The 25,917-nt window shown below is 42.1% G+C and overlaps 1 protein-coding gene across 1 annotated transcript in view; it reads left to right on the top strand.

Annotated features, from left to right (window-relative positions):
• cdh13 (cadherin 13, H-cadherin (heart)) overlaps positions 1 to 25,917 on the top strand; it is a 467,163-nt gene that overhangs the window by 395,743 nt on the left and 45,503 nt on the right. The window contains exon 11 of the mRNA XM_086208214.1: positions 24,633 to 24,775. Coding sequence (XP_086064340.1) covers positions 24,633 to 24,775 — 143 coding nt within the window. The remainder of the gene's footprint in view (positions 1 to 24,632; positions 24,776 to 25,917) is intronic.

Genomic DNA, 25,917 nt, shown 5'->3' with positions numbered 1-25,917 from the left:
TAAAGTAAAGTTGTTTCACCGCAGGCTCTGTAGGAGTCAGGACCCCGACTCATAAAGGTTTTATAGGTGGCGGCAGTGAGAGCACAAGGCGGGTCACATGACCAAATATAGAGAACACAACATGCTCTCCATATTTATGTCATGATATGTTGCAATAACAGGGGCTGGAATATCAGATGCAGTCCTGTGGTGCTAGTTGAAAGGTTGAGGGTACGTTGTTGTCCATCTCAAAAACAGCCTGTTCTACAATACATTCTTTCACCTGAATACCAAACTGGTATCCCAGCAAGTATAGATGGAAAAGCCAGACTTCCCCGTCTTGGTTTTTTTTCCAAGTGTCTGAGTATCCAGATGGGGAGAGACCCTGAACCAAACTAAATATTGATATCTTTCCCTTCATTCTATATGTAGTTTTGACTGTATCTTGAGAGTTTCTTGGAGCAACTCATGGTCCGCACACGTTTTTGTTTTGTTTTTTGCACTGAAGACTTCCCTTTGATACAAGACCCTGAACAAGTTTCAGTGCTATGTTGCCGTTGAACACCGGCGTGCCGAAATCTGTTTCCATATGGCCCAGTCAGTCTTGTGGAGGTCATAAAGTTTGCCTTTCAATCTCTATCTGTGTTGCTCTTCTTTGGCATATTTCTATGTTTCTTTCATACCTTCTGCTTTTCTTGTCATAGTGACTTTGGCATGTGATAGCACTGACCTGCTGACAGCTTGAGGACACTGACAAAGACTGACTCTCGGAAAGTTGTAAACAGAGAGGGAGCGTGCGCTGAATGAAATGACAAGAAAAGATGTTCAGCATCTTTTTTTTAGCCCTGTGTTTCTCTCTACATAAACATGCAGGTGCTATTTTTGTTGTTTGTTTGTTTGTTTTTTGTGAGTTTCAGCTATCGTCAGGAATGGCCAGCACAGACAGGGAGACGATTACTAACGGACAGACATAGAGAGGAACACCATAGGCCAAGAGCCGCAAAAATGCACACAACTTCTCTACAGGCTGGGACCTTCAACAATGGGCACACAACAACTCTCGTTAAGCTTACATTCAGTTTCTCACACACCTGCCAAGTCCAACATCCTCTGTGGGAGCAACAATGTTGAATGTACAACTTAAAACGGCTTGTCCAGGGTCAAAACTTAGTTTTAGTGTGGGTTTAGAGTTCCAGTTCTGGTTAGGTTCAGGGTAGGAGCGGGGACTTCATTAGTTAGAAGGAAGAGTGTGTGTGTGTGTGTGTGTGTGTGTGTGTGTGTGTGTGTGTGTGTGTGTGTGTGTGTGTGTTGCTGATTACTCCGAGATATGTTCCCTAACACGAGTTTCTATAGAGATATTAGACGGGAACGCCTGTATTATGTATCTGCTATATGTGGTGCATTCGATATGGTGTGAGCAGCAAACCAAGGGACACAAGGGACACTTTTAATTTTGAAACATTTGCATTACATTGAGCAGCTAAGTCCACTTTGCACAGGATTATTGTCACCTGTGGCTCTCCTGTGAGACGTAATAATTTCTACAGTCATCCCTCTTCTTCAATGTTTGCAACGCAGTCATCTGTGACAATTCTGGACAGCTGTTCCACTCAAATGCAGACTCTGGCCCCATTCAGACAGGATTAAAACTCCAATGGGAGATGGATAATAAAATATTTTGTCATGCTTATTTAACAAGATTCATCATTGTGGGCAGCGTTTTAGCCGCTGCTAAATTACAGGAAGCGGTGATTATATGGAATTTATCGAATACTCTGCAGTAAGGACATTGTCATGGGTTTTTACAAAGAATTCAGTAGAATTGTGAGGATACTTTATTTCAAGTGAACCAAAGAAGCGTGGACAAAATGATGGTGCAACAGAGGAAACAAAGACTGAAATGAACAGGTGAGCTGAAATGCATACAAACTCATGAGACAGTTTTAATCAAGTGGGAAAACAGGGGCGGAGCAAATGAAGACTAACATCTGAGCTCAGACCCGCCCATGACGCATCAGCAGAGTAGAGCACGGCTGCTGTCCTCCAGCTGTGTGATCCAAAGGGGGATTTTTGGCTCCATACTCAGCGTTCCGCCGTTTCCCTAGCCAGTATTTTTAGACATGATCAGCTGCTCTGAATGTACTGCACTGATGGTTCTAACTGCAGGGCTATTTATAGACCTCATTTTGATTGATCTATTTTAATGTGAATAAAAGAAGACACAATGTTACTCTGCTGCTGTAAGTTGCAGTGAATTTATATTCCTACTCAATTACTCTCCACTGCTGATTATGTCCTGTGCTTCATTTTTCATGACAAACACCTGCACACTCATTTGGCTGTTAGTTCTCTGAATGTATGAAGCCACTGGAGAACCAGACGCAGAAGAAAGCCCAACCCCACCAAGGAATTATCCTTGGAAAACACCCGAAGATTGGGAAACTGCTAATAGTTGAAACTTTGAAGGCAGCAAATATAGCAGCATGCGACACACAAGGAATAAACAGTTCTGTTCCGGATAAAATAGGGAGTAACTGAACAACACATGGACGACGAGTCAAGACAGCTAAAGAGTGTAAGTTGAAAGAACAGTAAATGAATAAAAAAAAAGGAAACTTGGAATGAAAATGCAGACTGCAGAACCACTAACAGAAAGCAATTTATGGTTATTTTCATTTACTTTCCTGCTTTTTTCAGTTCAGAGACAGTACAGAGAAGTCCTTTCATTGGCACAAATGATATGTACGGTATTTTGAAGGCAGGAAACATTTTCTGTTTTTTTCTTTCTAATTAAAGGGACAAACATTTGTTTGAGTTGGTCTACAGGGGCATTTGTCCATAAAAAGCTGTTTTTGTCACTAAAACTAAAATCCGGGCTACTGCCCACACTTGAGCAGAATATTAACCTGCGTTTGCTGGGTTGCTGAGAGACAAATGATTTGCTTGCAAAGGTATGTGATTTCAGCCGAAGAGCAAATGAATCAGTTCTACTTTGACCATAAACATAATGAATTGGGCCTCGTATTGATGGGCCCCGAATGCTCCAGCCACTTTATTCTTTCATAAGAATGACTATGTGGATTTTTTTTTTCTGTATATATAATTAATTCCTAATCATAATGGAAATGTAATTTTAGCACAGTGATTAAAGTGAAACACAAACATTTGCCTCCACGTCCCTCTGCACGGCGCTCCAGCTGACCTGAGATGGTCTCTGTCCTCAATCCCTCATATAAACCTTCCTTAAGATACATGATTACGGTAGCGACGAGTTTTTCTACCCTGTTCAGTATGTAGGCCAAACTATGAGGGATGTGCCTCGTCCACGTTTAAGGCTTTCAACAATCAGAGTGACTTCATGAGAGTGCTGGAGACGAAGCCACATCAGACAGAGAACGACAGCGTTGATGGGAGTTGGACTTGCTTTGACAAACGTTTATCTCTGGTAAACCTCTTACTACTGAAGTGTTCTGCTTGGTTGGTGCGTGGGCACATTAAGGAGATGTACTTCAGGGTGGTTTTGTACTCAGAAAGTTTAGTCAGAAAGTAAACTTTTTCAAATCCTCTCTTAGACGTCATGCTCCTCCAGTGCCAATCCAGTAAGCTGCGATGAGGGGAGCAAATAATCAGAAGTGTCATCAAGAAAGTTTGGCTGATTTAATTAGGTCTCATTTCTAGTGACAGGACTCTTGTTCAATATCTACTTACACTTCAGTAATTGCTGCTTGAAGGGAAAGTGAAAGTTTTCAAAGAAAAGTAAAGTATCCCAGCTGCACTTATGACCTTAGTTTGAACAGTGTTCAATGCCTGTGAACAGGCAAGAACAGAACTCTGCTTTTATTACATTTCTTGATATTTCTTCTTGTCTAGTGTCTGTAGTTTTCTCTCATTAAGTAATCTGAGTAAATATTGCCTCTTCTCTACACTGAAGTGGACGCACTCCAGGTCAAAACCAGCCAAGTCATGATCTGTCTCACAGGGAAACAGCTGACAGATAGAACAGGATGCTTTTCGCAAGTGTGAGATTGGAAATATTGATGTAAATAAGACCATAGGTCTTCAGAATGAGCAACTACCTATGACTCCTCCATCTCAGTGGCTCATCAGGATAAACGGAAAGATTTCAGGTGGGCTGAGCTAGTTTCAGGGCTGGAAGAGCATTAATTAGATCAGGTGGCAATGCAAGAGTGTGGGTTGATTCTAAATGCGAGAACCAAAGAAAGGCCTTCTGACGCAACACAGCAATGCACAAAATGTGCATTGCTGTGTTGCGTGGCTTTTTGGAACGCCCCGTAACATAAGACGAGGACTGAAGGAGGCTAGACCTCCAGAGTGAACATCTAAGTTTGTTGTTCAGTTTGAGTGGAGACGTTCTCATTTCAGACATGTTAAAGAAAATGACAGACCCCCATTTCAGAGGATTTTTTTTTTAATGTTTTCATATTTGTATGGAGCCCTGCGTTTCCACTACGTTGTGTCCATGAAATACAATTTGATACCATGTTATGATTACTTATTTGCCATGTTTTGATTTCTTAATCATCCAGTGCAAATGGTTCGCACCAAAAAACAAGAGGCCCTCTCCAGCCACCTGAAAGTTTATGTTGTTTCCCTCTCCCTACTCAGAAATTTGTGGAAATCTCAAAATGTGTGCAAATCCATTATTCAGCATCTACCTGTCAACTTCTCACTCTGGTCATATTCAAGTTAAAAGAGAAGTGACTTTAAAGAAATGTGGGGAGGGGGGGGGTTCAGATGTCAGTCAAATAAACTGGCAGGGAGCTTTGAGGAGGCTGGAAAGGAAGAGAGAGAGAGGAGAGTGACAGATCAGCGGATAGATGGACAACAAGGATCGAGCTGCAGGATGCTACAAAGGCTGACCCCAGACAGGTCAGACAGTGTTATCACCTTCAGATCTGCCTGAAATTGAAGAGTAAGAATGAGAGTGATAATGGACAGGACAGGAAGGTGACATAGGGATAAAGTAAGTAGGGTGTAATGTTAGTCTGGAGCCAAGTATTTCAAGTCTTTGACCCTCTGACTTTCATAAGTTTGTTTGTTTTGTTTTTTTAATAATACAAGTAGAATGTTATCAGTGAAGGGTGGTTTTGGGCGGCACGGTGGTGCAGTGGTCAGCACTGTCACCTCACAGCAAGAAAGTTCTGGATTTGAGTCCCGGCTGGAGCACGGGGTCTTTCTGTGTGAGTCTCCATGTTCTCCCTGTTCCTGTGTGGGTTCTCTCTGGTACTCCAGCTTCCTCCACAGTCCAAAGACATCAAGAGGGGATGAAGTTAATCCAGACTCTAAACTGACCGTAGGTCTGGCTGGGAGAGCCAATGGTTGTCTGTCTGTATGTGTTGTCCCTGCCGTGGACTGGTGACCCATCCAGGGTGAACCGTGCCTCTTGCCCAAAGGCTGCTAGGATAGGCTACAGCCCCCCCCCCCCGTGACTCTTAACAGGATAAGCGGTAGAAAATGGATGGATGGATGGATGGATGGATGGATGGGTTGTTTGGCTGAGACTGGAAATATGTTCAGTCAGATATGCTGGCAACAGTCAAAATTCCAGGGTGGTGCAAAGTGCCCGTAGTAGGGAAAGAAAAATGTTTTCATGCTGCTTGAAAGTCAACCCAGGGCTCGCTAGTGAAGCCTCAGCATCACCCAACATGCTCATTTGTTTTTTTATCACCAACACCAACATTATAATAATCAGCTAATTTGACAATCTGCTCCCTAGCGCTCTCATCCAGAAACCTCTAGATGCTGCCTCTACAAATGATTTTACCTCATCCATCATTATTTCATTTCCATCATTAACAAAATATACAGGACCACAAAGGACAATGAGAATGCAACATGTTAGACCCACCAATGCAGAAAAAAAGGCAAACACAGCCCCCCTCCCCCAACGAAACTTCCCCCTTATCTGACAACCGAGCTACACAACTCCCCCCTTGTCTTCATAGGCTTTGCAGCAGGATTATGCACTAAGAGCTCCTGAGAAGCTCTAACTGCTGTACCCCAACACTGCACCCCACCCCCCCCAACAAATCCCAAAGGGGAGATGCTGCTTGAACCTACCAGGAGAAGCACTTCGTCAGGTAACAAGTTCATACACACAGGTGGATCAACACCCCTCAATCTTCAGTAAATATCTGCTGCAAAACATCTTGAAAGCAAATAAGTCTGCTGCAAAAACACCAAAGCAAACACATTTCTTAACGCGCTCAAATTTACTATCAAGTACATCTCCCCAAGCACTCAAACATGACCATACATGATTAACCCCGCGCGGCAATGAAGGAGTCCTTGTGATGTCATTTACCCATAAGGGCAAACCCCCGTGTTGAAGACGTCCTTCAACATGCAGTTATCTAAATTGGCCATGCACTCTCAAAACAAAAAGTAATCAACTAAATGTGATTTAATCAATAGAAATAACTACAAATTACAAATTTAAAGAAAAGAAAGAAAACATATGAACACCTCCTGGCACTTCTCTAAGACGAGTCCCCAATTTGTTTATGACTGTCCCTTAAAGGCTGCAACAAAGGCAGGAGATGTACACCGAATCAAAAAGTAAAGTGATAGTTATTAATAAGCAATAAAATAAACAAGCAAGAAAAACTGTAATGGGATGTGAAAATGGGTATCAGTGGTGTATGTGGGCGCATGGTTGTTTTGATTTGTGTTTGATGCGTGTTGTTTTTGTACAAAAGGAAAATTACCTTTTAACTTAATCAAAGCCCCACACTGCAATGGACCTTCAAGACAAATCAGAACTCCAGAGAAGGGCCGAGGCTTGGGGCCCTCACAGGGACTACATACGAGTTTACGCCTATGGGTTTTAGGGGCATAATGAGTCCATCCAGCATTCACTACATCATCGTGAGAGATCTCATTACAGGCAGGAACCCAGCACTATCAAGGCACAATCCCAGCAGGGATTGGTCAAGGACCTTCATGGTTTTCCTGGGAATTACTTGTGGCTATATCTCCACAAGTTGTGTTGAACAGCAATTGAGGTCGTCTTAATTACAGATTTGGAGACTGAGAGTGAAGTAGAATGGGACACGACAGCCAAATCAGGAAAGACAGTTTCTGATCACAAAGCCAGGCATAGGAGAACTTGGGACATATGTGGCTTCCATGATATACATGTAAGTTGACCGGACGGCTGTACCTACTGTATAACACTGGGGCTTGATCAGTGGGTGTGATGATCTGCAGCTGGTGTGATGGCCAAGCTCAGTAGCACACACACACACACACACACACACACACACACACACACACACACACACACACACACGTGCACCCGAATGTACAGTAAAAATGTCATACCTGGGACAAACCGAGAAGCACAGGGGAGGGGAGAGAGAGCACAAAGTACAACAGAGAGAGAGAGAATCAGGAGGGGAGAGCAAAAGAGATGTGGAGACTGACAGATGAGAGTGTATAAGATGGAGGAGAGGTGGAGAAGAGGAGAGTCAGGAGAAGAAGAGGAGAGTCAGGTAAGTTACAGGGTCACAGCTTCAAGGAGCCTTGTCACACAATAACAGCAGGAGTTTGAGACCAGGGTCACGATACGCCTCAAACTAAACAAAGCACTGACAGCACGCAACAAGCGTATGACTACCTCATTAAAGTTAAAGCTCCTATTTTGTCCCTAGGTTTTACTCCATCTGCTAAAAATAAAATTAATGAAACTGCATGAGAACTTAGATTGAACTCATTTAGAGTTTTTGATACTTCATGTTGTGAAAGCCAGCGTAGTCATCAGTCTGGAACCTTTTGGAAGAGCAGTGTCTCACATCTTTATTCATTTCACTCTGTAATTAAGACTTCGGGGTCTTTGGCTAATTCCAAAAGTTACTCCAGAGTTCAAAGTTGCCCATGTACACATAACAGCAGAGCACAATTATTTGGCCTGACATTTACTTTTTTCATTTATGAGAGAGTAGATTGCGCTAAAAGCTCCTCTCTCCTTTTCTGCTAGTACACCACATTGAAAAAATTGAAAAAAAAAAAACCTACTAAATGGGTCGGAGGCTAAATCATTGAAAGTCAACAAGGAATATATGATCAGCATTGATAGCGGCTGCTTTAGGAGCTCCTAACAGCTAACCCTAACAGCAATCAAAAAAATACATAAATAAATAAAAAATACAACTCACACCAAGGTCAGCACTGTCGCCTCACAGCAAGAAGGTTCTGGGTTTGAGCCCCGGCTGCAGCACGGGGTCTTTCTGGGTGAGTCTCCATGTTCTCCCTGTGCCTGCTGGGTTCTCTCTGGTACTCCAGCCTCCTCCACAGTCCAAAGACATCAAGAGGGGACCAGGTTAATCCAGACTCTAAATTGACCGTAGGTGTGGCTGTGAGAGCCAATGGTTGTCTGTCTCTATGTGTTGGCCCCGCCATGGACTGGTGACCTGTCCAGGGTGAACCCGCCTCTCACCTGAAGGCTGCTGGGATAGGCTCCACCCCCCACGACCCTTAACAGGATAAGGGGTAGAAAATGGATGGATGGATGGATGGATGGATGAATGGGATTTACACCAACAAAAACTGCATTTATGTGAGTTTTTGGAAGTTTGACATGAGTTTTATGCTATTGTTGTAGAGTTCAAACCACATGGCTGTGATTTGTGTTCACTGCGACTAGCTTTTTTGTATCCTGACAGCTTTTTTTTTGTATGATGTAGTGACAAGTGTCTCAGAGGTATAACTGTAGTATCACTATACACCAGGGCTTAAGAGTCATCCGGCGGGCTGCAGTCCGCTTGCCATGGACCGGAGTCAGCTACTGGTGGGCAGATCAGACTCTACAAAAAAAGCTGAGTAATGCAGATACACTTTTGAGGGCTGTTCTGCAAGCCAAGTGACTTCATAAGCAGTGAAGTTTGGAAAGGCTTTAAAGTTTATAACAACAAACTTATGAAAGTTTTTATTTAATGCCCATAATAACTATTACTTCACTTTGATGTTTGAGTTGCACAGTTTGACTGCTAAAAACTGTTTTTATGTGAAATTGCTCTCCTTCAGTCTGGGTTGAACGTTCACAGTTAGATAAACTGAAGTCATGGTCTCTGTCCAGCTAATCCATTTCTGAATTGTAGAAACATTCCATATTTATTGATTCTATTTTGCAGTTGTGAGTTCTTGCCAAGGAGGTAATGTTTTAAGTGGCATCTGTCTGCCTGTCAACAGGATTACGCAAAATCTGTATGGCCAATTTTCATCAAATCCATTTAATGTGGTGGCAGATTAGTCTTCATCAAGCTTTACATGATTTCTGAGAGCGGCAGCCTCAAGACACCAAGCTGAATTTCAGTCATAGTGCCACATAGTGGATACAGAGAGTAAATCTGATGTCGGAATAAGAGCCTGCTCTTTGCTGGTGCAGCTTTTATTCGGGCCTGAGCAACAAGTGTCAGGGGCCGAACCTTCTCTTGGCTGAGAGGGACATCCTGTCTGAGTGGGGAAGCATTTCTGTCCATTCACTCTAAATGTATATTGTAATTTAAATAAAAAAATTAATTAAAAACGCAAGCCCAGACTATTACATGCCAAATTTGTGCAGACCTTGAATACATTCAATAAGTCATTTTACATTTCTTTCCATTTCCTGTCTAAAATGAATGCACTATATTGTCTTTTACAATTACAGTGAAATGCGTTTGGTGAGGAAAAAGCTGCTCTAACAGAGGTGGCTCTTTTACTCTAAAACCAGAGCTCTGTAATGTCTTTTGGTACTATTTGATGTACTCCAAATTCATAGAAATTGATATATTTCAGTCAGTTGCAGTAACAAAAATCAACACTCACTGATTTGTACCTAAACTCTTCAGAACACAACAAAACCAGTGCATTAGCACCACTGAGCATTTATCAGGGTGAAATCTGTGTGAGACCACTTGATGATACTACCGGTCTATGTATCGTGTTGTATAATTCATTAAGTAACCACATCCTGCTGCGCAAAAGCTGTGCTGGAACACATTAAAAAGTAACTAAACTCCCTGATCTGACCTCAATGCCGCTGCATAATTTTGTAAAATGTTAAAAATTGAACAAAGTGGAAGTGAGGGGCCTAGGAGAAGTGTGTGTGTGTGTGTGTGTGTGTGTGTGTGTGTGTGTGTGTGTGTGTGTGTGTGTGTGTGTGTGTGTGTGTGTGTGTGAAGAGTTCAGTGACATCATCTCTGGTTTCATCCCCAAGAAAATGATACAATTCCATAATCATTATTTTTAAAAGATATGAAATGATTGCATAATGTTGCCTTAAAGTTTTTGCTGGCATTGCACATGTGTACATACAAAAAACTAAATACTATTTACTACCAGTAAACACTTCAACTATTAGCGTGAACAGCCTGATTACATCCTCAAGTTTATGTTTGGAAGGACGGCTTTCGTAGGGTCTTTTTCATGAGGTGTGCTCTCTGCTACACATTTTCATTCGTGTGTTTTTAAGTGATACTCCACCCTAAGAGCGTATTCTCTCTTTCAATTAATGACAAATGTGTCGTGAACTCCCACAGATGTTTTTTTCACTGCAGCACCAAGTCTTTGTGACTCCATCAGCACCATTAACTTCAAGCCAATGTTAAGTATTACTTTAAGGTCATGCTGCAGCAGAAGACACTGAAGTCGGAGTATACTTAATGTTCTTCTCTCTTATCTCTCTTGGGTGTGAAAAGGCTGCTTACGGACCAATCAGATGTTGAAATTTATTCCAACTGAGTCATGGCATGGCAATTTCTTGGTAAAGTAGGGGAGCATAAGAGACGATGGGAGGGAGAGAGGGGAAAAGGTCAAACAGTGTGTCATGAAATAAATGAGAAGATTCCCAAATATGCTAAAAGGCAGAGGGAGCGGAATCTGTGGTGCTTCAGATTTTGTGTGCTCTTGCCTGTTAATTGCAGGGTTATAGTTTGCAACTGCTGCAAAGAGGCATTCTTTTGTTGTGATATTTTCTGTGTTCTGTGTTGTGTTACTTGAACTTGCAAATATGAATCCCATCCTCTCAGTGAGCACGATGTACTTGTGTGATTTTGTGTGTGTGCAGATACACAGGTCTGTGTACCTTACATGCTCCTCTGTGCTCCTGCCATCCAGTAACAGCACAAACCTTGGATTCTCATCTTTGATTTTCAGCTTCTGTTGTTATTAAGTCACCACATTGGGTCTTTGTTCGTGAAGCCTCTGCTGCTGGCGGACAGCTGTCATCTCCTGCCCTTCCTCTTCTCTCAGGCCACGTTAAGTATTTTATTTTGTATTCCGCACTCACCTCTCACATCGAGGTCGTCAGCTCCAGCCATCATGTGTCCTCACCTGTGTGATTACTGGCTCCACCCTGATCGCTTTCACCCTTTCCCTCCCTAGTGTGTTTAGTCTGCTTGTAACAGGTGGCCTCTGTGCCCAGGGTCAAGCTGTTCATCCTTCTGCTGATTTCTGCCTCAATGTCTCTGGACTTACTTTATGGGTATGGACTGGCAAACGCATGTAGGCCATTTTTTGATAGGGATTCTGATACTGAGTCTTCAAGTCCTTCAGCTGTTACTCCATTTGTTACAGTATAAACTGGCAAACACGGATTTAAAGTCTAACTCAGTGTGTATTTTGTAAGGGCGACAGATCCACTATCCGTCTGACTGGTAGAGAGGAGCATGCTGCCTGACTGACTGATGCTACAATCCCTGTCTTCCTTTCATGAACATGTCGCACATCTGGGTGCCTCATCTGAGAGCGTCTTTCTGGTGGTTCTGGTAACTGCCAATCTTTCTTGGTCCACTGTGGTCTGCACTCTAGCCTCGAAGCATCTTTTTCCAGACTGAATGCTCCAAAGTAGCTTCCATCAGCACACTGACAGAGCTGAAGCTGCCCCCCCAAAACAAACACACACACGCACACACACTCATCCCTGGAGTATGCTGTAAACCAACCTTGAACCTTGAACATACTTCGCCGGCACATTTTTAGCTGACGATCCATCCGTTTTCTATATCCCTTATCCATTAAGGGTTGCGGGTGGTGTGGGGGGGGGGGGGGTGGCGCCTATCCTGCCTGACATTGGGTGAGAGGCGGGGTTCTCCCTGGACAAGTCACCAGTCTGTTGCAGGGCCATCAGGAGCAATTAGGGGCTCAGTATCTTGCTCAAGAATACTTGGACATGGTCACTGGGGGAAGTGAGGATCAGACCAGCAAACCCTTGGTTGCTAGACAGGCACTCCACCGCCGAGCCGTGCGACCTTTAGTTGACCAAATGCTTGATAACTGGTTTGAACCAGATGATGAGGGGGGAGCTTGAGGAGTAGCACCAGGAAGCAATATTTTCACAGTGCTTCTTTAGCACCTTTGAGTTTATATTAAAACAAAACACATCAAAACACTTTTTCGATTATCTTGACAAATTGCTGGTTGGTTAGATTGATTCAGAGTAGTTTAATCTTTTGTAACCTCTTTATATTCACAGACAGCATTATATTGATTTAACTGCTTTCACAGTACACCTGAACTGCATACTGATGGCCATCAGGAGGAATTAGAGGTTCAGTATCTTACTCAAGGATACTTTGACTTCGTCTCCAGGGGAAGTGAGGATTGAACCAGCGACCCTTCAGCTTCTGGACGGCCGCTCTACCTCTGAGCCACGCCGCCCTAGTATGCAGTACTGTTAAGTGGGAATAGGAGCTTCCTCTCAAAACCCACATTCAAAACCTGCTAAGGTCGCAGTTTTAGCAAGAAAATACATCGTTAACGTTTTTTCATCTTGAACCAAACGTGGTCTCCTTATCTACTGGCTCTAAGTTGTTCTGAATTCCTTCTGAGCTGTTCTCATTGTGTTCTGATCTCTGCTTGAAGGAGCCCAGCTGCCTTTCTTAACAACATGGCTGTTAGTTAACTTTGGCTAACTCGGTGCAGCTGACTGATATCCAGTGTCGTGTGTTTGTCACAAAATCTCCCAAGTCAACTGTGTAGCAGAATGAATTGGGATTTTTCAAGATATTCGGTTGTATTCCAAAAACACAGAAAGCAGCTCAGGGAAGCTCTGTGTCACATGAGGATCGGGGGGTATTTAACTGTTCACATCTTGCTTTACTTCCTAAAAGGCACTTGTGAAAGGGTGCATTTGATTTATTGTTCTAGGATGTTCCATTTGGTATCATGCACAGAACAATTATTCAAATTTTGAAGAGGAAAGACAGAGGTGAGAAGCCAAGCTTATTTGTCAACCAGTTAAGAGAGAGAGAGAAGGGTTCTTTAAAACTTCGAGGCTCTTCTTTTGAGTTCTAGCTTTTTAGATTTCTGTGGCAGAGATCCCATCCCATACATTTGGATTAGCACCTACAGTATTCACCACTCAGTCAAACAGTCTCCATCCTCAGTTGACAAGTTGCCAAACCACACTGCGTAGATAAAGCTGTTTTCCACCACTCTGGCCCTTTGACAAGTGGACAGCTATGTGAATTTAACATTTGGCATTAAAATCTGCCTCAATATTCACCATGATTGACCACTTGTGATCAGTCCTCACTTCCTCGCTCGACATGCAAAATAAACATACACAATTCAACAGTACTTCACAATCACAAATGCATACATGGGTATATAGCTAATATTTTACAGAAACACACTGTGTATATATATATATATATATATATATATATATATATATATATATATATATATATATATATATATATATATATATATATAAATCTTTGCTGTGCCAGTAATTAGGTCAGTGACATTTCCATTTCAGGGAATTCTGTCCTGATATTGTTGATTTGTCTGGTTTATCATAAAAGTTAGTTTGACTTTTAACAAGAGTCAGTGGTGCAGCACCACTTTTCCACAACCATAAATTGGAACACAGTCCAGATTTGGTTAGCTGCTTGGTATGTCCCTGGCAAACCAAACTTCCCAAGATGTTTGGTGCTCTTTCTGTGGCATTTTGTATTAACATTAATAGCATAGTGTGTATGGGATGACCGTCATGCTCTAATGTAGAAGTGACAGTAAAAGATTCTGATGGTTTTACACTCTCTCTTTAAATTATAACTGAAAAGTGCTTTGAAGGTTTGAACAAAGTTTTGGTGGTGCACATTTTCAGAGATTTTTTTTTTTGGATGCAGTGCTGCAGATGTGAACAAAGAAAACTTAACTACAAACATGATTGCAGAGATTTTTTTTTTCATTTTCTTCGCTTTATTCGAGACGCCAACAAATTTCAAAATTTTGCAAAATCTTTTTTTACAGACTTTCACATTTGATTTATGGGGATTTTCAGTTTTTGAAATGATGGCACAGTTCTCATCACATATGGCCCAGCCCTCCTCCAGATGTGATCTCACCACTGTCCGTCCTCGAAATGTTCACGCTGGTTTCTGTTTGATTCTCTTGAATAATAACTATGTAGCGTTCCCATTTCTAGTTGGAAGCATAGTTGAATCTCAGTCCACTACCAGTTCTAGTTCTTTGGTCATACACACATCCGCCCGTAGTAAAAATTCAGGTCAGGTCTGTCAATTATTTCATTGTTGTTAGAGATCGAACCAGGCACTACGGCATCACTCCCAGGCTCTTAACACCTTTGAGGATTGGAAGTGTAGTTATTTATGTTTAATGAGCACAGGAGAGTGACTGCAGGTATGTTTTGATGGAAATTTAATGCCACCTGAATTATGTATTTCATCAGCAAAGAGAGGAAAGCCTCTGAGTAAATACATGTGCTGCAGAATGCTCATGCAGAAGTAATTGCTAGACATCCACTTATTTATTTTTCTCTCTTATACTATCCACTCTTTAGGAAACGATACCCAGTCTGAGGGATCAAAGTCGTGTACTTAGTATGCCAACCCTGCATCGCCATCAGCAGAATGTATCACTTCCTTCACTGGGATAAACACCACTGAACATAATCCAGGAAGCAATTAAATTTCCCTCAAAATGTATGCAGCACAAAGAAATGTTAGTATATAAATGTCGTTTCTTTTGCTCAGGATTTGCTGTTTCAAAATAGGCAAAAGTGAGAAGTACAGAGAAGGTCTGTAACAATCAGATATTGTGACCCTTCCAAGAGGGATTTTTGGATTTGCTGAAAGTAAAAGTTTGTCTCTCATATAAACTTGGAATGTTGGACAAAAGCTTAGAGGTATGTACAGTAGACAAGCACAGGTTAGTGAGCCTTTTTATCCAGATAAGTGGTCATGGATGCCTCTGTGAGCTGTGTATATGATTACTTTATTCCTCTGGCAATTTTTTAGCCTTTAGTACCCTGGCGGCATGATCTCTGCCAGGAGCTTTGGACCCATTTAAATACAAGACAGTTCAAATGTCAGCCCGCTCTTCTTCGAAAAATTGATTTTCACATAATTGGGGGTAAAGGGTCAGTTGTGGAATGAAGTGCTGTGGTACATCAAAAAACTGGACCTGCTAAAGGTGCGTAGCATCCCCTCAGCGACACCAACCACAGAAGTCAACATGAGAGGATATGGAAGATGGAGAGTGGTGAGAATCCGTTTTCATGACACCCTCATTCCCATAATCATGCCTTCCTGTCTTATCTCCATTCTGGATCTCTCTCCGTATCTTGCTCTCCCTGCTCTACCGCCGCCCTCACTACCACCCTCTCGCTTTGTGAATATAGATGAAACGCACAGTTGCTATGGCCAGACACGTCAGCACAACCTGTGTACTTTTAGCTTGCATTGTCCTGAAAGATGTTCTCATATCTATTGCTCACACAGTCAGCATCTCTTGGAATGAAACAGACAGTTAGCATTGGCTCTGTGCCGTCTCCTCTCAGTAAGTTAGACCCCAGTCACTGGATGATCTTGTGGGCAGACGAGAGAAAAAGAAGTGACTAAGAGATAAAGACAGCAGGATAAAGTACAAGCCACCAGAGGGTGAGGACAGACAACAAAGTCAGACAAACTGCAGGGAGGTATACAATACACTTGAACTGCCAACCAAGTGTTTGTATAAAATTTGAATCATTACTCGATTAAATTCAATATCTTTATTGTCATTGCAAGTCAGGCAAACAACGAAATCTGACATAACGAAATTTGAAAACACAACAGAAACAGACAACGAAAACACAGGACAATAAAACAACAATAATAGGCATTAACAGCTGGTGTTAAGAGCACGAATGGCTTTGGGAAAGGAACTGTCTCTCTGAATCTGCATGTGTGTGTGTTTTGTGATCTGTAGTGTCTATCAAAGGTCAGCAGTTTGACTAGGTGATGTCCAGGGAGGGAGTGGTCCTTGATTACGTTTTTACATCTACTGAGGTAGCGTGCAGTGGCGATGTCCTCCAGTGGTGGCAGCGGGCAGCTGATGATTTTCTCTGCTGCTTTCACCACCCTCTCCAGTGATTTTTTTTTTATCCGCTAAGCAGCCTGCATACCACAATGTGATGCCGTAGGTCAGGATGGACTCAATGGCGGCCTGGCAGAAGGAAGTCAGCAGCCTCTTCTCCGTGTTCTTTCTCCTGAGAACTCTCAAAAAGTGGAGTCTCTGATGAGCTTTCTTCACCATGGCAGAGGTGCTGGCTGAGGTTTTCAGAGAGATGGACACTGAGGAGTTTGAAGGACTGCACTTGTTCCACACATTGCCTATTTATGTAGAGTGAGGCTGGTTTTGTGTCCCACTTCTTCCTGTAGTCCAGTATTAATTCATTGGTCTTGGTGGTATTTAAGACCAGGTTGTTCACCAAATACCACGATGAGTCTCTGTATCTCATCCCTGTATGCTGATTCGCCCCCCAGGAGATGAGCCCAACAGCAGTAGTCTCATCAGCACATTTTATGATGGTGTTTGATGAGTGGACAGGTGTGCAGTCGTGAGTACAGTGAGCATACGGGAGCGGACTCAGCACGCAGCCTTGAGGAGCTCCAGTGTTCAGTGTGAAGCTAGTGGATGTGTGGTGTCCAAGTTTAACACACTGGGAGCAGTTGGTCACATACTGGGAGTGGTTGGTCACATACTGGGAGCAGTTTATGCTTTACCTTCCTTGTCAAAACAACTGGGAATCTCCTGTTGCGCCTGTCAAGTCTGACTCTTGCTCTTGTCAGATTGTGCGCTGCTATTTTTCTCCTGACAGGAGGGCATTTTAATCAGCCTAACAGGAGTCCAGCATAACTAGCAGTCACTCTCACTGTTTACCCCTATCAAGGTGGTTGTCTTCCCGGGTCTGGCTCCTGCCACCCTGAGCTGAGTCAGCTAAAGGATCTGATTAACATTAGCTGCACAGCTAACAAGCTAGCTGTCTTACAACATCTAATTACATCAAGCAGTGTTATCTGACTGTCAGGAACCAATAAACCACCTCTGTATTTGATCTTTTGCTGTCAAACTTGCCTCTGTTGGTCTCAGAGGCTATAAGATTGTTCAGTCTTGGCTGTGACAGTCAGCAGCAGTTAGTGGTCACTTTACAGTAACACGTAGGCTCAGAAAGTTGATGCAGGGCAGCTTGGAAACATGAGAGAGAGAAAAAGGTTCCTCCATTAAATATGTAGATTAGATCGGAACATGTACCCTTGAGCGACGGAGGGAAAAACTTCCTGCAACCCCAGAACATGTTATAATTCAACCCAATGGGAAACCGGCTTCTGTCAAATTGTGCCCAGTTCCATCCAGCCATGTTTGTGGTGGGCTGTGTCCAACTCATTAGTGAGGTCTTCTTCAATTTGATAGTTGAGCAGGAAATCGCTCGACTATGGTTGGTTACAGAAAGAACAACTTTAGTGTTTTATAAAAGTTTAAACAAACTTTTCAGCTCATGAGATTTCTGACATGCTGCAGTTGTTCTAAAAAGTCAGGTCAGGGAAAAGACATCAAAGCTGTAGGCTACTGCCCGTTCATCATATAGAGGCGAGGTTATGAGATTTTTACTGCCTGATTTATATTTGTACATCATTGCCCATGAATAGTGACAAGAGTTCTTTACACAGGGAGGATACACATTTCAAACGCTAAATTGTATTTATTTTATTTACAACTTTACCAAAGTCAATGCCTATTTGAATGGAAATATTTGAAAATCCTTCTCCTGGTCAAAACTTATATCAAATATTAATGATATTTTGGATGAATCAATGTAAATGGAGTGTTCCTGTGAGTATTTGGCTGGAGAATTAAAATTGATTTGACTCATTTGCTTCAATCCAACAGATTGTGGTGTCTGAAATTATTATTATATGCAAAACAGTTCTATAAATGCATAAGAACAGGAGTATTTTGGGGTATGTGACTTCACATTTCCTGCAGGGAGCAAAGATCATAAAAAAAAACACTACCCCACTGTCCCAAACCAATGTACCCGTCACAGATTTTTGATTCATTTAGTTTTTTTTGTAAAAAAAAATTTATGAAACACATTTGGAGTGAGAAGGGAGTGTATGAATATCCATCACCCCCCGGAAACACAGCGGAAAACCAGACTAAGGTTTACGAGCGAGATGAATGAATTGGGCGAATGCCGAGTGTTGGTAAATGGCAGTCTGATCAATGGAGCACTTCCTATGTGCTTCACTAGCTGCACGCACACTAAGCCTTACACCACAAAGTACTGTTCCCGTCATTCAGCAACCTTCACAACCTCTTTCACCATTGATTTTTCTCAATTATACCATTGAACCTAATACTTATATTTACTGTACATACTGTGCATCTTTCAGTCCTCCAGATTCCATTTTCTTTTCATGACTGAAAAATCTAATCATCACTAGCACAATGAAACTCTGGTCACTAAGGATTCGCTCAACGAATCAGTGGGATGGCATTGCCAGATCGCTGTGACACTTTCAGTCTTTGCATGCAGCCTTTCAGTAGTGCAGTATGTGAATCAGGACATAGCTCATCACATGCCAGAGGCTAAATTTAGTGATGGAGCCACAGACAATGCTCAGCCATTCCCCTTAGCCCGATGAAGCATTTTAGCAGTATTTAGTTTACTGTTTTCATTTCTCATCATGCCTTTTTCCAGCTGCAATTGGCAGGAGTTTTCAGGCAGGGAGGAGAAAGATGTTTTTCCATCTCAGATGCCCGAAACAGCTTCACTGTGTCTTAGCACTGATGTAAGTGAAAGTTTAAAAAAAAAAAAAAAAAGTTTGAATTGAATTTCACATGTCAGGGGTGCAAATGAGATGGGCCAAAGGGCACAACATTCACTTGCCTGAAAATGATCAATGTTCGTGGAGTTTTATTGAAGTGACATATGAGCCTGTCAGTGACACTCACACCTCTTATATGAAGACACTGAAGCTGCAAGGTTATTCATTCACACAGCATCGTGTTGCAGTAACTGTTAGTTTGCAGCGTCCCCTGACTATTTCTTCAGGGATAGCTTGGTTTAAAATGTAATACACCAGACTTGTAGTATAATGTGCCTCTCCTAGGAAACGTAACCGTGTGTTGTGGCTTCGACACAGACCACAAAAGCTGACTGGACCGCTTTGTAACACCACACTCCCTCCTAGGCACATTCACACGCTCAAACTCACACCGTCTTGAGTTTTTTACAATTTTATATTTATTTCACGAAATGTAAGTGTTGTTCAACATTTATTTTCTCTAATTCCAATCCTGTTTTTTTTTTTTTTTTTCAGTTTCAGCCACCAGTAAAGAATCTAAACACAGTGACAAAGACGTTCTGCTGCTAACCAGTGTTTTGGCAGTTTCATTGCATTGATTGATTGGTTATGCTGCGGTTTCAGGAGCGTTTGATTTATGTTGTAGCAGAGTATTCTACAGGCATAGCATGCGTTTTAAACACCAATACAATTCAATCATGTTAATATAATTTCAGAAGGCCAAATTCGTGATTGTGCAGCCCTAATCAGGGGCCATATTATGTTCTCTCTTAACAAAATGCATTGATCTGAGCATGCTGAATTGACATGAAAACACCATTCCCATGAGGAGAGTTAGGATAGAAGTGATCACTCAAAATGAGGTTGGTGAACTTAGGGGTCAAGTAGACCTAAACCATGTCAGCAAAATGATGCAACCCCCTCATAACATAACAGTCACTTGATCCCCTCACTGTTGGACCCCAGTATTCAGGTGTGTTCGTGTCATACAGTCAGTGAGTCAGAGATCACACACAACCCTGAGTCAGGATAAACAGTCCACTCTATGAAACAACCTGAAAGGCACTCAAAAACATACATCGTGAAAGCACGTGTTCTTGACCCTATTAGAGGTCCACCAACAGTCACAATTTCTACAGTTGATGCAGCAAAGCCATCGGCATTGAGACAGGAGTGTGAAGCACACTGTATAGCCACTACTTCAACAGAGATGACAGCCGCATGTCTTGCTCAAGTGAAAACAATGCAAGAGCAATAACCAGCATTTATGCAAAGAGCTTTCCTTTCGTGGCACTCACTACTCAGCTTTTATCTATTCTCTGAATTAGCTCTTACCACAAATGGCCTCCATCACTCTCTTCATCCCACACACACCTGCTCGCGACACACAAAATGTACACCAGCATTGTGCTCCAATGCTACAAAAAGCTCACGTGTCTCAACACATCCACAGGGCCAATAGGGATGAGAACATGTAAATTAGTTGTCAGTTTAAATTATTTACACATTTCTTAATAAGATGCCTTGTTAGCTTTATGGAGCACTCACTGAACTGAAGCTTTGTTAGTCTTCATTATTATTTTTATGTCAGTGTTGAGAGTGTGTTATGTTTCGACATTCTTGACAAATGGCAGTCCCATTACCCAGTTACATGCTTTCAACACATGAATAGCAAGCATTTGGCTGACTGATACTTTGATTTCACTAAACACGGACAGCAGCTTATGTAAATCAAATGAAACTCAAAAACAGCCACTCACCTCTCAGAGGTAAAAGTCCTATTAATTTTCGCTATTGACATTTCAGCTAATTCTTCATAGGAAGATTTCCCCCCGGAACCAAGCCAACTAGCAACCAGATGACAATTAGATATTTGAATCGGCACGAAAGATACGATGAACATGGGGGGAAAAGGTGAAGGAAGACTGTGTGCACAATTATCAGGAGCTACTCACCTCATAAGGCATTGCAAACAGAACTTTCCAAATATTGTTTTAAAATCCATTTTGTGACCAACTGGTCATTTTATCGTTGTGAGCAAACTCGTCACTGATATCAAAATACTCAAAGTTTCCCATCAGAAAGGGAATTCATGTTAGAGTGTGACCACTGGAGCTCATGAAATTAGCGCATTGGACAAGAAACTATGCACTTCACATTTTACATCACAAACTTTGACCCTATATCTTACCCGTGTCCATGCTAATGCACTTCACAAATGGTTCCTTAAATTGATATACATGTACATTGTTGGATTTCCTGTGGCATTTCTGATGTACTTTGTAGTTTTGTCTTCCTGTGTCCTTTTCATAGCTATGTACCTGCCAAGGGACTATGGATGTAAATTAGCATTTCTGCTAACTCGGTGCGCTGTTCCTTTCAAATGAAGACTAAATTAATGAAACTCAAATGGGTGACAGTGATGAACACAGTCTCAAATTCAAGGGCGTGCCCCACCAATCAGAGACGTTGGTGATGTACTTATTGGAGAATGGGTCATGAAGTAATTCTCTGTGAGATTGTCAATAGAATCTCCTCTTCTTAAAACAAGGTTGCTATCATTCGAAGCTGAAGCTTCCGCAGGTGTAGATATGATCATTTCACAACGGCTCACTTGTGATGAGTCACCTTCAGATGATCAAGACATCATGGAAAAGAAGTAACTCTTCTATGGAGAACATGAATGGAATTCTGTATTTTGGAACCTCTCAGTTGAGCTCTATAGAAAACTCCTCATAGGTTTGCATCGTGCATGGAGCCTGCATTTGTAATGAGAGTTGTATGTGCACCTCTGCCATGAATCTCTTCCCTAAGCATAGACCATTCCTCACAAACATACCAAAACCCAGACTGGGCTCTAGGAGCTCAGTGTTGCCCCTAAATGTGCAACACTGGCAGTCCAGTGGAAAATGCAATATTGTCGCCTGCTCCAAACCAAATGGTGTGTACACATCCCTCTGGAGAATTAGTTCAAAAACGCCACATTCTGGATGTTACTTTTCGGTTGCTTTTTAGTCGGTGTGTGTATGTGTGTGTGTCAGTGTGAAGGCTTCAGGGCTTTCACAGAGATATTTGTATTTGACTGTAAATGACGATGTGTTATCACTGTTTGTGCGCTGTCTCATTTGCTGACTGATTTGTTTGGACCTTTCCTGGTTTTGGAGATAAACACATAGACAGATATGAATATTCTAATGGCTTTTTAATGTGTTTCTAATTTGCCCTTTAAAGGGCTCTAATGAACTGTCCCCATGTTTGCAGAGAGAGCTGAACAGTGGCTCATTTAATGGTTATCCCTGAGCCTTTGGGATTCCAGGAGTTGCAATTTCTAATATTTAACTTTTATTTTGTTTGTTTTTTCTTAAATCTGACAATGATATACTGGCTTTTTTTATATCAGCATTTTAATAGGTACGCCTTCGATCTTTGCCGACAGTTTATCTCATCTTTCAGTCTGTCAGACCTTCATCTGTGGACATTTGCTCTGATGAAAGTCTGATGGACTGAAAGCTCAGATTAAAGTGAAGTATTACAAAGATTGAAGTGTGTGGAAATCTCTATCAGTTTGGACTGCAGTGATTAAACAAAGCTTGAACCAATAAGTGTCTGTTTAAACACTGTGATCAAGATCATACACTGAGGGAGACATTTTAGAGTCAAATGGGAGTTTAAGTTTGAAGCAATACTTGGAGGCTGTCATGGCTCCTTTAAGGAAACCTGATGTATGGAGCATATCTGTAACAGCGACTTGTTGTTTAACACTTAATGAGATGGATGAGTCTAAATGTTCAGCAGAGCCAATGCTGTTGGTGAGTCCTACCAAAAAAGTGTCTTTGAGGTTACAGCCCATCATTGTCATTGTGGCAGGCGAAACTACGGCGAAAACAACACATCTCTGGACAGACGCAGAGACAGTCTGGATATTGTCTCAGATTAAGAAGTTGTAGTTTCATCTTTGATAAACAGCTTTTGAATAAGTCCTGCAGTTCTGCGGAAACTCCGCTTGTTGTTTGGCCTGTGACCCAAAAGCTGGAAGGGAGCTTATTGTCAACTAATGTTCTGGAGGCAATGAAAACATCAATTATTCCCTGTGCGTGTATTACAGATAACAGTTCATGATAACAGCAGTGGTCCAATATATATGTGTGTGTGTCTGTGTGTGTGTATGTGTGTGTATGTACGTATATAATGACAGCATTGCTGCAACTGTGCAGGTAAACCCAGTGTGTGGTACTTGGAACAGCAACTTGATCTTGATTTTGTGGACGATATCACTCTCTTTTCCAGTGCTGGTCACTAAGAAAAGCAAGTGTTACTGACAGCTCGTGTTATTAAGCTCCAACTGAGACCAAGATTTGCAAAGACAAATATTGCGAAGGTTGACTGTCAGCATGAGGCCAATTACAATATATAACAATTTGGAAGCCATGACATCTTTTGTCTAACAGGGAGGTAATTTAAGTGTCAGTGGAAAAATCACAAGGACATAAAGGTCAGAATAAATAAAGTAGTATTAACATGCAAGAGAGTTCACAAACAGGACAAAACTGAGGATATTCAGCTCAAATGTCAGTTCAGTCCTTCTGAATGGCTCAGACATTGGGATAATAAAGAGAATTATCCAAAACTGGTCATCATTAACAAGCCTGAAGCGTGCAATGAACTACTAGCGAATGGAAAAAGGGAGTAACGACACATTAAATAGGCCATATTTTTACCTGCAAACAACAGCACAAGGCTAAGCAAAAGAAAGAGTTGGTGCCCTAAAAACTATTAGAAACAAGACACAAAGGCTGGAATAAAGAAGTAGAAACACAATGGGAACATTTTAGGAATGTTAACCCAAGACAGAAATAGATGGAGAGATGACGGCATCAATGGCCTGTGTGCCATGTGGGACTGAAGGACCCAAGTATAAATACAGACTGAAGTCCCGTCCAATCACCATCTACCAGCCATCAGAGGGCAGATGAGTGGCCATTAGCAGGGTCACGGACGACTCCTCAGCTCACTCTCAAGGCATGATGGATAGATCCTCCATCATTCTCAAACCTCAGCGCAGCAGGGACTGCCGCTGCGCCTGGAGCTGCTCTAGTCGCCTATGGGTGGAGCTCGCCCAATGATGGAGACTGTGACCCCATTTCCACAGCATGTTCTTGTCTCTTAAACACTAGAGCCAATGAGCTCATCACATTTTTTGTGTCTTCTATATCCCACATATGAACTGAATTAGTAGATTATATATGCTGGATGGGAATGAGTAAGAATGTCCTGCTCGTGTTGATCAGATTAACACGGATCATGATGGACATTAAACTCCCCATATTTTTGTTAGAAGTGTTTTTCAGCTGGAGAAAAAGCTTTTGTTTTTTGGGAAGGTTTCAGACGTTTTGTCAGCAGAGATGTTTGTCTATGAGAGGCATAGTCGCTAAAGTAAACTGTTTTCTATATGTTGTTGTTTTATTGTTTTGATGTTCTCTTCTGCAAGATCCAGTCTGCAGCAGATGTGATGGTCCCTACATGATTCAAACTTTTTGCTCCCTCTCCCAGATATGCTGTTCTGCGAGACCTCGCTGGCTGGCTGAGTGTGAACCCAGTACGAGGGACTGTCAACACCTCCGCCCCTCTGGACCGCGAGTCTCCTTATGTCCATGACAATAAATACACAGCCGTCTTCATTGCCACAGACAATGGTGAGTTGAAACTCCATATGAAAATGATTGCTTAGACCAGAATTTGCCTCCCGTGGCAGCCTGAAGGGAAAACACTGTTGTGGGTGGGGGATGCACAAAGAGAGATGCAGGGGCGGTTATAGTAACGATTAAATATCTTCAAAGTATTTCTGATTTAACTTAACAAGTTACTACTTCTTGCCTCACCAACATGTTACCACACATTCCCAACAATTTTTCTCCCCTGGATTTCAACAAGACTGCTGCAGAATCATCGCAACAATGTTGAAAGGAACCCTGTCTCTGTGTTTAAGTACAGTATTTGTCTTGGCAAGGGCTCAACCCTGTCACCTGGCTGCAGTGAAACTGTCATCACCATGTGACAATGGGACGGCCAAAAGTGTCTCTGCTTTCACAGACCATATGGTCACTGGCTGGAGGAGCTGCTGCTCCGAGAGGCTCTGATGAAAGGCTCTCTCTCCCTTTTCTGTTACTTTCTTTCTGCCTGTCTCTCTCTGTCTCCCTCCTTCTCCTTATCAATCAGCCTGGTTTCCCTGTGCTCAGGAAGTCTCTGACAGATCCATTAGAGGGACTGAGATATTCTATTAGTGGCAGGTAGCAGAATAGCACTAGCCTTAGAAAGCATTGAAGGAAGAGTAATGATGGGGCACGAGGAGAAGGTGGAGAGGGTAGAAGGGTCAAAGGAAGAGAAAAGGAGGGATATAAAAGTAGATATCAGGAAATAGATATAGATGTGGTAGAGTGAGTGAGGAAGAGTTTGAGCATGAAATAGGGGGCCAAGATTAAGAGCAGACAGGGCTGGGAGGAAGAGTAGGAATGGAACCAGAAGAGGAGGAAGACCAAGGAGATACTATTGAGAAGTTTTCAAGATACACATTTTCAAGATGAATCCTGAATTGTGTTGTTGCCTGGGTTTAGAGAATATTTAGACAACATTCATGAAGTGTATCTGTCTATAATCATCTCTGCCTACCTCATTTTTTTGAACTTCTTGTCCCTCTGCACTTTAACCTGTGTTGTTGATGGTCATTTCGACTCCGTTTCCACTGCAAACACATGCGTTTTTTTCAGACCATTAAGACAGTAAACCTGCCATTGAAAGGCGATAGATCTTGTTCCTTTTTCAAGGAGAAGTTACCTTT

Source organism: Aulostomus chinensis, chromosome 7 (assembly GCF_037954235.1).
Source record: "Aulostomus chinensis isolate RoL2024-O1b breed Wild chromosome 7, RoL_Achi_v1.0, whole genome shotgun sequence".
In the NCBI taxonomy this organism is placed as follows: domain Eukaryota; kingdom Metazoa; phylum Chordata; class Actinopteri; order Syngnathiformes; family Aulostomidae; genus Aulostomus; species Aulostomus chinensis.
This window is presented reverse-complemented; position numbering and strand designations above follow the sequence as displayed.